At 38.7% G+C, this 14,133-nt stretch overlaps 1 protein-coding gene and 1 pseudogene across 1 annotated transcript; both read right to left on the reverse strand.

The window, feature by feature from the left end:
- Positions 1-1,901: 1,901 nt before the first annotated feature.
- LOC122073485 (triacylglycerol lipase 2) lies at positions 1,902-4,837 on the reverse strand. The gene is made up of 7 exons (XM_042638082.1): positions 4,697-4,837; positions 4,498-4,608; positions 4,255-4,398; positions 3,203-3,243; positions 2,989-3,068; positions 2,421-2,516; positions 1,902-2,326 (listed from the first exon to the last, which is right to left on the reverse strand). Exons 1-7 carry the CDS (start codon positions 4,829-4,831, stop codon positions 2,007-2,009), a joined length of 927 nt encoding a protein of 308 aa, XP_042494016.1. The 5' UTR covers positions 4,832-4,837; the 3' UTR covers positions 1,902-2,006.
- Positions 4,838-8,031: 3,194 nt separating this feature from the next.
- On the reverse strand, positions 8,032-11,949 carry LOC122073484 (annotated as a pseudogene).
- Positions 11,950-14,133: the final 2,184 nt, after the last annotated feature.

Genomic DNA, 14,133 nt, shown 5'->3' on the forward strand with positions numbered 1-14,133 from the left:
ACTTAATCCGCACTCCATTTTCAAGGGGAGGGAAAACATAAACAATAATAGTGATAACATGCATATATCAAAACTTAAATCAATTCAACTTTCACTGAAAGCAGTGAAGAGCACTAAACACCCTGAGTGAGTGGCCCCAAGAAAGTGAAAGGAGTTGAACTCAGAACTACATGCTTCTTGAGGCGAAAGTCCCTTGACAACTCAGCCACCCCTTGGGGTTCTGGTTTCTACTTATCATGAAGAATCATTTGAATAGGTTTGAGAAGACAGAATCAGGGTTGGGATCAATCATGGCCGATACTAATACGATTAAAAATCAGATCAGCCTGGATCTGATCCCCTAGGTTTATTGAAGAAGAATTAGCCCAGGGTTTGATTCGATTACTATTTTACCCTTTACCTTATATTAGCCAAGAATTGGGATAGGTTAAGGTTGGTACTGATTCGATCCGATTCCTCAAATGGTGATTGCAACTCATGATTGGGTGATAGAGGGACAAGGTGCGCGGCGGGTAAGGTGTTGTCGCTGTGGTCCTGTATTCGCGGACGGAACTGCCCTAAACCATACGAGGTGGACAGAGATCATAGCTAGAGAAAGAAACCCCACAGTTTTCTCGTCTTTAACCTAGTTTTAATTACTCAAGGTCACCAAATGAGGAAAAATAATTGCGGTAGAAAATCACGGTGCTCCTGAAGCAGTTTTGAATTTTAAAAACATGATCTTCTTTTAGCCGCCGAGCTTACCAAACGGGGAGAAAAAAAAATGAAGATTCGAGAAAAAACGTACAAATATAACATATACTTTCAAATCTTAAGTCAACAAAAGTTACAACGGCTAATTATATGGGCTTTCTTCAGAGTCAATAGAATCCCCTTGATTTCAAATTTTCGAAAAGGAAAGAAAATTTACAAAATAAAGCTCACAACTCCCACGCACCAATGCTCTTAAATAGTTGTCGTAATTTGAAATTTGATTTCCTGAGTCCCTGACCCAATAATCCATTGGTGATTGGGTAGCCAATCTATGTAGGAAATTAACAATAGCCTTCTGTTTTTCCAAAAATTCAAAAAATCATTTATTTCCAAATGTTAAGTTCAAATTGAGTGATCTAAAGTGTTGTTGAAAAGTTTGTTTTGAATCCTATCCATGTTGTGAAAATAAAAAACCATTTTAACCAAAGAAAATTTAAAAATCCATTTGAATGTGAATCGGCCCACATGATTAAAAATAGAACATTCCTTCATAAAATAATTAGCAAATCAACTCATTTTCAATCATTTTTGGATGCAAGGTTTAAATAAAACACACATAATCATATCATAAAATTTCGAACAATTTCAAAGTCACTCAACCCAACTTTGACCCAATCAACTATATCAATGGCATTTTGGTCATTTTCATAGGGTCATATTAATTCTTTGGCTATAGGGGATGGTTCGAAATATTAGATGGGAATTACACGAGATCTCCAAAGTTATAAATGGTTCCTCATCATTATCTAAAATCATGTGAATCATAATTTTGTGTACACCTTCAAGGTGACAAAATGAAGTGTCTACAACATTTGATAAAACGATGTAACTATTCTAATTGTTGGTTAATCCTGATCAATCTAACCTTTTAGAGTTAGGACCAAAATTGTCTCGATTAGATAATTTTTTTGGGTGAATGAAAAATATATTAAAACAGGAAAGAAAAACAAATACAATATACAAAGCCAAATTGGCTAGACCAGGGAGAAAACCCCATCAAGCCCTGAAGAGATGGGTAGAGAATGATGCAAGAAAATGTGGGGAGGGATAGAAGAGAGGAAGGTTCGAAGAAGATGCTAATCTAAGGGTAGGAGAGAAGAGAGGAAGATCCCAAGAAAATGCTAAGAATCGATTTCTATATGTCTCGATTAGATAATTACTATTATAATATTCAAAATTAAAAAACTTAAGCATATAAATAACCAAAATATTCATTCCTAAGCATACAAATAAAAATATGAACTCCATGGGGATCAATAGCGTCCGAAGAAGGCGATGAGGGCATTATAGACCATCTCCTTCGCGTTGACACCCATTATGAAATCAACATGTGCGTAATCCTTGATGAACAGAGTGGTGAGCTTGTCTCCTTGGTGGAACTTAAGCTTGTCCAGCAAATTCTCTACGTCTTCAACGTCTGCAAGGGCGTCCCTTCCTCCATAACTGAGGAACAAAGGAAGATTAGTGGGAATGTTTGAGAGGTTATAGATGGGTGGTCTCCCTTGCCCGTAATGCTCCACGTTCATCACCTGGAACTCGTAATTGAACTTTGACAATGTCCCATCTCTCACAGCTGCAAATTTTAATTACTTACTTAATAAGATCATCACTACAAATCCGTATTACTAATAATAACCCTTTTAATTGTTTGATTTACAGGGACTTACTTTGAGAGAGGTGGACCAAGTTCTTGGTCGAGGTGGACTGTGGCTCATTCTTCAAGGCCATATCAACCGTGGAGGCATTGAGACAGCAATTTTTGCCTTATATTGCATTATCAACAAATTAATATCCATCTATTTTATGGTCAACTTAAGATGAAGTGGAAACATTGAAAATAGATGATGAGAAAGACAATACAGAAAATATAATCCCTAAGGGGTAGCCAAGTTGGCAAGGGACATTTTGCCTCAAGAATGTGTGATTTTGAGTTCGACCCTTTTACCTCCTTAGGGCCACTAATACCGGGTGTTTAGTGCTCTTCAGTCTTCACCGCTTTCGGTGAAAGTTGAATAATTTTCATTCAACCACGGTATGATTCAGTTCATATGGTTGTGGGCTTAGTATATATGGTATATATGGTCCGGCTAGACTAATCAGGCTGAAGGCATAAATACCCGTCTTTAACACTAAAATAATAATAATAATAATAATAATAATAATAATAATAATAATAATAATAATAATAATAATAATAATAAAGATGATAAGATGACATATAAAGTAGGAAATTACCTGTGAATGAGGTTAAAAGGTCATAGCAGTCGACCCCAGGATTCTTGCAGAGTGAATTGAGGAACTGGGCAACAGCTTCCCTGTGTTTTCAATAACCATTATGGACCACTGATCAGTAAGTCAAGTTCCAGAGCTTTTCTTCTTTTCAGTAAATGAAAGAGGAGACAGACAGGAACACTTTTATAAAAGTTGGTCAAATTCATTGTGATCTTACACTTTGGGGTTGAACTCTGCCACACCAACCAGACTGATTATCTGCTAAAGCGGAAAGACAATAACGTTATATCCTACTCTTAACAAAGTAGAGAAGAAGTAGAGGGCAGATCCAGGTAAATAAACCAGGTCAGTTTACCATTGGTAATCGGAAAGGTTTAGTTTCGATTTTATTTTCTCTTATTGGTTTGATATCTGGTTCAGTCTGGTTTCGATTTGTTTTCCATGTTTGGTGTCGGTTTTGGCTGGTCCAGTGTAGTCCATTTTCAACTGGTTCTATAATACTCCAAACCAAAGCCCAATGACAAACGGCTTAAGAGCTATCTGGGGCCAGTCCAAGGCTTTAAGCTTAGAGTTCTAAAGCCCAGAGTGAAATCTTGGCTGGGTTCAACCATTCCTTAGTCCACGACTCCACCATGCTATTCCACACAATACTTTATAGGAGTGTCAATTCGGCACAATACTTTATAGGGTGTCAATTGATCGGTCGGTTTGATCTGATTTTGGTCAAGCTGGATTGATTGATCTTTAGTCTCAACTGCATCAAATCGAAACCAGCATCATAAGTTATGATCGATCTCAATCCAGTTTGGTTTTTAGTTTTGCATCATGTTGGGCTAATGGGTTCTTATTGGATCTCATTTTAACAGCCGGCATGGTAACAATGAAAATGGCCCCTTCCTTAGTGAGATTATATGAGCAAATGCCTGAGCCAAAATATGTCATTGCTATCAGTCCAAGCCGAAGTTGCCCGTTAAGGATCCAATTTGGTCAACACTGACCAATTAGTCTAATTGGTTCAAGCCAAAATTTTACAACCCTAATATGTTGAATTGAAAGTCATCGACGAGCATGGTTTTAGGACACAATATTGGTCTCTACCGATTATACACTTTTGTATATTGATATGGATTTTTTTTTCCTGTTTTGCCCTCCTTTGTTATGATACCACCGATGCGGTATCAGGCATGAGCAGTACAATTATTGGTGATACAGATCCAATCCCAATACCTAAAACCATGAAGTTGACGGGGCTTGTTAGGGTATACGTACCTCTCCTAGGAAGGCTTTGGCCGCAAGTATGCCAATGCTAGTGGTCATATGGCTCAAGTAGGCAACAGGGCTAAGCAAAGCTGCAGATCTCAACTTGTCTACCAACTTCCCTTCCGAGAAGGATGCCAAAGCGATCAAAGTCCCCTGCATATTAATTAATAAATCAACCTCTTTACAAGTGAGTAATTAGAGATCTTAATAATATAAAGAATAAGAAAAACTATTTATGAAGATGATGAGAACCAAGGAATGGCCCACGTAATGGAGCTTCTGCCCTGTTTGATGATACACAAAGTCAAATGTAGCAGGGAGATCGTAGTCAACAAGCTCGTCCCAAGACCAGTTCCAGTATTCCTGAGAAATTTTATCTAATTAAGGTTAGACTTGACTAATAGTGTAGTAAAGAGAAGGAACAGCCAAGAACACCACATAAGATAATTACAGGTTTAGATGCATCCAAAGTAGCATGTTGACGGCTAAATCTAGTCCCTCTGGTGTTTGCAATCCATACATCAAATCCACTATCCGCCAAGATGAACCCTAGCGATTGTTGGGGAGAATTTAGGAACCATGTCATCCCATCCTATATACACAAAGCCAACCAACACCACCATTATCACCCTAATATCTCAGAGAGCGAATCAGGTTCACGTTTTTGTCTGTGAATTTGAAATCCATTAAATACAGAGAGAGAGAGAATGGATTCTACATCTAAGAACCAAAAACATACGAAATTGTTCTCATACGAATACCTGATCCGAATTCAATATCTCAAATATCAACAAAAAAAAAAAACACAAACGCCTCACCATCACCACGTCCATATATGATCTAGATATGGTGGGAAAACAGAAAAAAAAAATGTGAGCAAAAGCCAAGCAGCCTGTCACAACCGATAGGCAAGGCAAGACCAAGATTAAGACCAAGACCAAGGCCACGACAAGTCCAAATTACTCGAAACTTGTACAGATTAATTCTTGACTAGATTAGGAGCAATCTGCAACTTGAACCACTTAATTTGAAGTTAGGATGGTTAAGATAAGATCATTACAAGGTGGAGAGCCACTCTAGTTATTTTAATAGGGTACCTCGTGGCATGCATTCTGTCACGACCTGCCTGCAAGACAAGACCAAAACTAATGGCACGACAAATCAGCCCTTCAAATTTCCCCAATTCCGCTTTGAAACTTGGAGTTCTTACATCATCAGGGCCTAAAGAGACATACTTAGGAGTTTGCATTAGTAAAGTTTTTTTTTTTTTTTAGTAGAAAACAAATGCTTATCGACTGATACGCGAGTGTGGATTAGGTTCTCGTACAAGAATCACTCTTGTACGGGTTGATTTATACAGATGGAATCCACCAGAGATTTGATTGTTGGGAAGATTCCATCTATATGGATCAATCCCCATACGAGAATGGTTCTTATAAGAGGACTTGATCTGCTCTCCTGATACGCTAATACTAATGTAGTGAGTAATCCATGGTTAGGAATTAATAGAAGAGGAATTTAAGCCTACACCAGATAGATTGAGTAGTGTGCAATTGTTAGACTTGCGATCTTAAAGAAAGGCTTATCCATCTTGATACTCAGGCTTTTAAGTACTCATAACCCAAAGTTCGGAAGTTGATAAAGTAAATGGGCTCCATGGCCAGAAACCAAAGGTTAGTTTGGTCCACATTAGTCACTTAGTATCACTCGGCAATAATCCCTTATTGGTTTAAACTAAAAAAGTAGAGACGGCCAAAAGTAGATTTAGATGTAATTTATGTTGTGTCTGGGACTTTAAAGAGTCCGGATTAGGTCCACCAATTCTCGTACAGTGCCTGATTCACATTTGGATTATACTTAATCTCTCTTTTCTTTCAATTGTATGTTACTTTGAGCAGAATCTAAGTATGGATCAGGCACCGTATAAGAGTGGTTCTTGTATGAGGACCCTAACCGAATTTGAAAGGGTCTTTGGTGGGAAAGGGACGAGGAAAAAAAATGATTTTGAAATAATAATAAGAAGAAGAAGATGGCTTAATTTTAAAATATTTCAAAGATGATTTTAAAAAAAAAAATTAAATAACAATTAAATCCATTTAACTTAATTATTACAACCTGAATTTCATTAAAAGAAAGAGAAATTGTAAAGCAAGGCATGTAGGAGTAGTTAACTATCATGAGTTATGATGAACGTACCGCAAGTACACCATGTTGCAGTAAGACTGGTTGTTTATTGACCTTTCCTGAACCATCCCCCCCTGCCATTCTTTGCATGTTAAGCACATACCCATCTTCCGTTTTCACCTGATCAACAACACTTGAATCAACTCATGATCAAGAAGCTCTGCTACTCCTGTTACTGTTACTACTACTAATACTATTAACTAGAAGAAAAATAGAACAAGTAGAAGAAGCTCTCTCTCTCTCTCTCTCTCTTACATAGAACTCCTGGCATTGGTAACCATGTACGATTACAGAAGATTCACACAGCCCCACAGCCTCATTGGGCTTGACCGCAAGGACAAACAAGAAGATGATCATCAAAACTGACCATTTGAAGAACCCTCCTCGCAGATGGAAATCCATTTTAGTTAACAACAGTAGTAAGTAGGAAGGAGCTGATCAGATCAATCAGAAATATTGTAATTGATATACTAGAAGACTCCCATCCTTTAAAAAGGACAGGTGAGGAAAGGGATGGGTTTTCCCTTCTTATCTTTCTATCTGCTTATAAAATCAGAAAGAAGGGAATATATAGAAGGGTATTTTGAAAAATACTATAACCCATGTGGTAATAAAAGAAATAGAATCTAAAAGGTATTTTGAAAAGTTTTATAATCTAACAGAGTATTTATGAATTCTAAAGGAAAATAAATTATTTCATTTCTTTGACTGTGAAAAGGGGTTGCAGATACTTAGACCGGCAACAACCAAATTTTCTCCATCCTAATTCAATAAAGTGAGTGGGGGAATGAAAAACTAAGAACTAAATTCAAGTTGGATGTCTTGGTACGTAGCAAGTCAGCAGTGGGACCCATCCTGATCAGCTTATCTTATCCTTCTCCCTCTCTTCCATTCGAGGCGTCGGTTGACATAATATATATCGTACTCAGCTGGACCCACTGGAACAACAACCCATCTCTTCACTGGATCCATTGCTGGTATGATCTTAGAAATGAGCAGAAAGTGAGACACGTGTATTAGATATAAAGTTTTTTTTTTCTTTTTTTTTTTTTGTTAACTAAGGTGTTCGAACCAGCTACGCGCACAGATAGGGAATCATACCTGAGATCGTGTGCTTAACACTCACACAATATGTACAACAGGGTTTGATCCCACGACCTTCTCCCCTAGGTGCCGGCTCTACAAGCCAAAGCTACCACCACTAGGCTATCCTAGTGTTCGTAATATTGGGTGTAAAGTTAATAACAAAGAAATATCAATATGTATCAATCAATGTGATACGGACACCTTGCACCACTAATATAGTTACGCATTGATTTGTTTAGGTCCTTGATACCTTCATATACTTGAGAGTAAAGATGAAAGGTTGGCCCGACAGGTCCAAACCCAATCAAAGCTTGCCAAGAGCCCGGTCGTGCCTGGATTGGGCTTTTCAGCCCCAAGTGTGGTTCAGGATTGAGATTCCTAGTCCTAAGCTATGGTCAGGCCAAGTTTGGGCTAGGTTGAACCCAGTTCAGCCCAACTTGACCCTGTATATATAATCTGTTTAGGGAATTTGGTTGTCGCTACTTCAGGTTTGGATTAGCTATGCAGCAAATTTCATGATCAAATTATTTTCTAATATTTTCAATATATATCTGTGTACACAACTCGACTTGTAGACAAGGGACATAAGAGTGATATAACGAATTCAGATCTGGTTCACGTTAGAGAACAATCTCGTGCGTCCCTGATCCATGGATTTGGAATCTATTAAATGAAGAAGAGAAAAAGGATTCCAAATCTAGTGGTAGGACAAGGACAAATGGGCATATTATGAAGAGTGGTAATAATATAATTGAATTGGGATGATCAGTGGCGTGTGAAGAAGGCGATGAGGGAATTGTAGACCATCTCCTTGGCGTTGACACCCATTATGAAATCAGCGTGTGCGTAATCCTTGATGAACAGAGTGGTGAGCTCGTCTCTGTCGTGGAACTTAAGCTTGTCCAGCAAATTCTCTACGTCTTCAACGTCTGAAAGGGCATCCAGTCCTCCATAGCTGAGGAACAAAGGAAGATTTCTGGGAATGTTTGAGAGGTTATAGATGGGTGGCCTCCATTGCCCGTAATGCTCCACATTCATCACCTGGATCCCATAATTGAACTTTGACAATATCCCATCTCGAGCAGCTGCACACATTTTAATTACTATTTACTTAATATGATAATCACAATAATTAATAACTCTTTTATTTGTTTAATTTAAGGGACTTACTTTGAGCGAGGTGGACCATGTTCTTGGTGGAGGTGGACTGAGGCTCATTCTTCAAGACCATATCAACCGTGGAGGCATTGAGACAGCAATTTTTTCCTTATATTGCATCATCAACAAATTAATATCAATTTTATATATGGTCCCTAACTTGAGCTGAGGTGGAAACATTGAAAATAGATGATAAGAAAGACAAGATGGCATGTATAACCCCAATAGGGTAATTGAATTGGTAAGAAACTTTCATCTCAGAAAGTGTATGGTTTTAAATTCGATTCTTTTTATTTTTTAAGTGAGGATCAAGTTTTCGTAGGAGAACCATTCTCGTATGGGACTGCTCCACACATATGAAAATGGTTCTTGTACAAGAATTTGATCTAGGGCTACTCACACAGGTGTTTAATTAGTGATTTTCACTACTTTCAGTGAAAATTATATGGTTCTTATTCAACCCCGATATAACGTGATTCCCTGTAATTGTAAGATCAGAATGGACCTGCGAGACTACTCACACCAAGGCTTGAATACCCATCATTAGGAAAAAAAAAATGTATGTATGGTTGGTAATTACCTGTGACTGAAGTCAATAGATCATAGCAGTCGATCCCAGGATTCTTGCAGAGTGAATTGAGAAATTGAGCAACAACTTCCCTGTGTTTTTAATTACCATTATGAGAGATCGTCAGTAAGTCAAGTTCCAAAGCTTTTCTTCTTTTCAGTAAATTAAAGAGGAGATGGACAGAACCACTTTTATAAAAGTTGGTCAAATTCATTATGATTTTACCCTTTTGGGTTGAACTCCGCCACACCAACCAGAGTGGTTATCTGCTAAAGCGGAAAGACAATAACGTTACATCCTACTCTGTTTGAAAGTAGTAGAAAGCTTGCTTAGGCACGTACCTCTCCAAGGAAGGCTTTGGCCGCAAGTACCCCAATACAAGTGGTCATATGGCTCAAGTAAGCAATAGGGCTAAGCAAAGCTGCCGATCTCAACTTGTCCACCAACTTTCCTTCCGAGAATGATGCCAAAGCGATCAGAGTCCCCTGTATTAATTAATCCATTTATTAGTGACTAATTAGAACTCTTAGATCAAAAAAGATATATTATTTATGAATTAGATGATGACCAAGGAATGGCCCACGTAATGGAGCTTCTGCCCTGTTTGATGATACACGAAGTTGAATGTAGCGGGGAGATCGTACTCAACAAGATCGTCCCAAGACCAGTTCCAATATTCCTGCAATATTTAAGATACTACTTAATTAAGTTTTGAGTAATTAATACTAAGAATCGAGAGTGGATTAAGTCCTCATATGAGAATGATTCTTGTAAGTTCTGATTCACACAGATAGAATCTATCTAAAGACGAACTTTGAGATAAATTCTATCTGTGTGAATCAAATCATATGAAAATAATTCTCATAGGAGAACCTGATCTAGAGTCCTAAAAATCTTTATCTAATTAAGATAAGAAGAGCAGAAACGGCCAAGAACACTAATTACAGGATGGGAAGCATCGAGAGTAGAATGTTGACGGCTAAATCTGGTCCATCTGGTGTTAGCAATCCATACGTCAAACCCACTATCCGCCAAGATGAAGCCCAGGGACTGTTGTGGAGAATTCAGGACCCATGTCATCCCATCCTATTTATATAGACAACAAAGCCATAAGATCTCAATTATCAATAAAACAAAACAAACACTTCATCATCCACCAGGACTCACCAGTCATAGACACATTAGTGAGAAAACCAAAAAATGTGAGCAAGCCCAAGCCAACCAAAAAATGTGAGCAAGCCCAAGCCAAACACTGCCCAGCCCAAGTTCCAAGTTCCCACTTCCCAGTCCATTGTCACTGTTCATTGTTCTGTGACTGTACTGGGTTTGTGGCATTATTCGTTTGTTTGGACAAACGAAAGTCATGGGGTGGGTGCAGAGAGATGGGTCACGGATTTAACCAACAAGAGCTTGGAAATTGCAAATGGGCCAGTACACCTGCAACCACCCAGCAACTCATGGATAAACCTCCAAGCTCTAATGTAATTTGGGGAGAGAGAAGGGTTGGGTTACAAAAATCGGTGAATCGAATTGAGAATTGGCCGATTCACCTTGGAATCAGTCAAATTGGTTTCCACTGTTTGAATATGAATATTCTTTCTAATTAAGATTTCCTTGAATCGATGTGTTTTCAGATCAAATGTCCAATAATTCTAGGATTATTGTAACTGACTTTGGTCGTTGCTGAATGGATCTAATTCGGAATCAGCAGGACCGATTCCATCACTTATTTCTAGAGGGAAAGCTACCTCAATGTGTGGGGGCAAATTAATTGGAGCATACATCCAAGCATTCAAACATCCAACAATGGGGTGAGATGGTTATTTCCCCATCTCTGTCCTGTCACGCCGCATTCCACTCAACATGATTATGTGAAAAGACCGTCTTGCATGCCTGCCTCTTTGTGGATACCCATGTGTGTTATTGCATTAATTAAATTATTTTTTATTTATTTAGAAAATAAGTGGATTTCATGTTTCGGATCAGAATTGGAAAAATCGGAGGAGCTGATCCAAACACTTTTTATTCACGTTTTAAATACGAATTAACTAAAGATCGATAAGTTTGATATAAAGTAATGATAAAGCATACCACGAGTACACCATGTTGCAGTAGGAGTGTAGGACTGGTTGATCATTGACACTTCCACCACCTATTGAACGTCCCCCTGATGAGATTCTTTGCATGTTAAGCACATACCCATCTTCCGTTTTCACCTGAACCACTTCAATTAAGTCAACAACAAAGGAATTGGCGTTTCACCATCGAAATGAAAAACCTCTCTCTCTCTCTCTCTCTCTTACATAGAACTCCTTGCATTGGTAACCATGTACGATCACGGAAGACTCGCACAGCCCAACAAGAGGAGGCGGAGAGGCAACTGCACGGCGGAAGAAGGTTGAGGTGGTGCGACTGCTCGAACCCACAGCCACGTTGAGATTGACCGCAAACACAAACATGAAGACGATCACCATAACTGACCATCTAAAGAACCCTCGTCGCAGATGGAGATCCATTAATTAATTATAATTTCTGATTTTTTTTTTTTTCTCAAGCCCAAACAGGGAAAGTCTGTTTAAAGGACCTGAGATCAATCCGATTATTGGGATGGATATACGAAGACATAATCCTACTATCCTGTAAAAGGACTTGAATTCGAATGGGGATAGAGAACGAGAGAAGTACTCCAGTGGGGAAAGGGATGGGTTTTCTACCTTATCTTTCTCTGCGAAAAGCAGAAAGAAAGAAGGGACCATAAATTTGTAGTTCAATAAAGTGAGTGGGAACTGGGAACTGGGAACTGGGAACTGGGAACTCACCAGTAAAGCGTGAGAACCCAATCAAACAGTGGGCGAATATTTACAAAGCACCTTCTTTGATTCGCCTTTTTCTGAGTTTTGGCCTCTTGGGGTGGCTCCCCACGTGGGTTGAGGATCTAGATTCTTTAATGGAGTGGGATTGTGGGAAGGGATAGGCTTAGATAGCGTACGATTTAGCATTTAACATCTGTCTTTTTTGTTTTCAAATATATCATTTTTATCTTTGTAATGACAAAAGTAAGGATAGGTGTTGAATACTGACTCGTACAATCAGGTGATTGTACGAGTTGCAGATCCTATCTTGGCTTACGAATGACCTCACGACAAAATTTTTTTTCTTTTAAGATAAAACATGACATATTTTTGGAAGGATTATTTAAGTATTTTGGTAAAATTTATCTCTATATAATGTTATTATGAATTGTAACGATAACCTAAGAGAGATACGAAGATGAGTGGTTGTAATTTATTCTTTATTGATAGTGAAGTAGGTCTTATCTCACCATAGATGTAGGTAATTTTGCCGAATCATGTAGATTTTTTTGCGGGTGATTGTTAGTTTGTAAATTTCAATTTTTTTTGCAACAAATTAGGTTTTTGTTTCTACACCTATCCTTCACTAGCCACGTTGGATAACCTAGAAATTGATAGAATAGAAAGCGGAGAATGTTCTAATCTCTTGGTGTTGAGATGTTGAGAGTTATAAAGAGTTATAGTCATTGTTCTAGATATAACTACCATGTATACATTGGTCAGTATTAAACACCAATTTAACAACAAACAACTCTTTGACCAATACATCTAATATGTTTTTGTATCAATATCAATACAATACCAATACCTTAAACCATTCTTATAGTCATCCATTGGTTTGTTTAGATCCTTGATGCCTTCATATATTTGAGGAATTCTTTCCACTAACAAGTTGGATTGCATCAGCAGTTCATGTCCCCTGGTAAATATTGTCCCTCTTGTGTTAAGACATCCAAACGTCCAAGCCGCTAATATCCATTAATTAATACCACGTCAATTTAGATTCTTGAGGAGAGCCTATCACCTAGGGGTGCAAATTTGGCCGAGGGAGCTCAAGCACGCCCAAGCCTGCCTTGAGCCCGACAGGGCCTGCGATGGGCTTTTCAGCCCATAGATTATGGTTGGGTTGAGCTTTTCAGCCAATGGGCTGAATCGATATCTAAGCCTGGGGTAGAGATGGTCCGGGCTTCACCTGAGCCTATGGGTTGAGCCCGGTCTGACCTGACCATGTATATATAAATATATAATCTATAATTATAAATTATAAATTATAAATAATACATACAGTGAAAACCAGAGGGGGGGGGGGGCTCTGGCCCGGCCGTGCCTAACCTTTAATTGACAAAAATTGGGGCTGCCAGGATTAAAAGGCTAACCTGGTCCGATAAGAGTTGGGTTTGGCTGGGTTGAGCCTGGGCTGCGATATTCCAGCCGGATCTTAGGTTGGGCTGGACTTGAGTTCAGAAATGGAGCATGAGCTGCAATATTAAGGGGCCGTTTGTTTAGAGGGGAGTTTGATGGGTGGGATAGTTGTACGTATTATCCCACCCCATAGGTTTTAAAGTCGTTTGTTTATCTGGGGTGGGGTTTTCAAAAGACAACAAAAATATTTGTGCCTTTCCCTGTCGGCTGACGTGGATGCAAAATTCTCCCACCCCAACCCCTCACAAAGTCCTGCCAATTTGGTGGGACTTTGCGGGGAAAACTGTTGGAGATGGCGCGAAAGAACATTGTCCTTCAAGCTTCTCCACCGTCATCGGTCTGGCCATGGCTTCACTGGAGCTTGAAGATGAGAAGGGTCGTTACAATAGTTTCTGCACCAAAACCATTGAACAGAAAGAGAGTATAAAGCCCTAAACTCAAACTCCAACTGCAACGATGCAAGACAGAAGAAAAGAGAACCAAAGAAAAAGGTCAGATTCTCAAAATTTCACAGATCACCAAACAATTACACGATCCTTCTACAAAGATCAAACAGGAAAAATAAATGAAAAATCCTCATCACTCTTTCGCCTGGGTTGCAAGCATAGAAAAAAAAAA

Source organism: Macadamia integrifolia, chromosome 3 (genome assembly GCF_013358625.1).
Source record: "Macadamia integrifolia cultivar HAES 741 chromosome 3, SCU_Mint_v3, whole genome shotgun sequence".
NCBI lineage: Eukaryota > Viridiplantae > Streptophyta > Magnoliopsida > Proteales > Proteaceae > Macadamia > Macadamia integrifolia.

What these genes read in the sequence shown, in the direction of transcription:
- LOC122073485 (XM_042638082.1), bottom strand. Translation starts at nt 4,831, where the DNA reads ATGACATGGTTCCTAAATTCTCCCCAACAATCGCTAGGGTTCATCTTG. An exon ending in CCAAAGCCTTCCTAGGAGAG is followed by an intron (nt 3,244 to 4,254) that starts GTACGTATACCC and finishes CCGCTTTAGCAG; the next exon opens with ATAATCAGTCTGGTTGGTGT. An exon ending in GCAGAGTTCAACCCCAAAGT is followed by an intron (nt 3,069 to 3,202) that starts GTAAGATCACAA and finishes TTGAAAACACAG; the next exon opens with GGAAGCTGTTGCCCAGTTCC.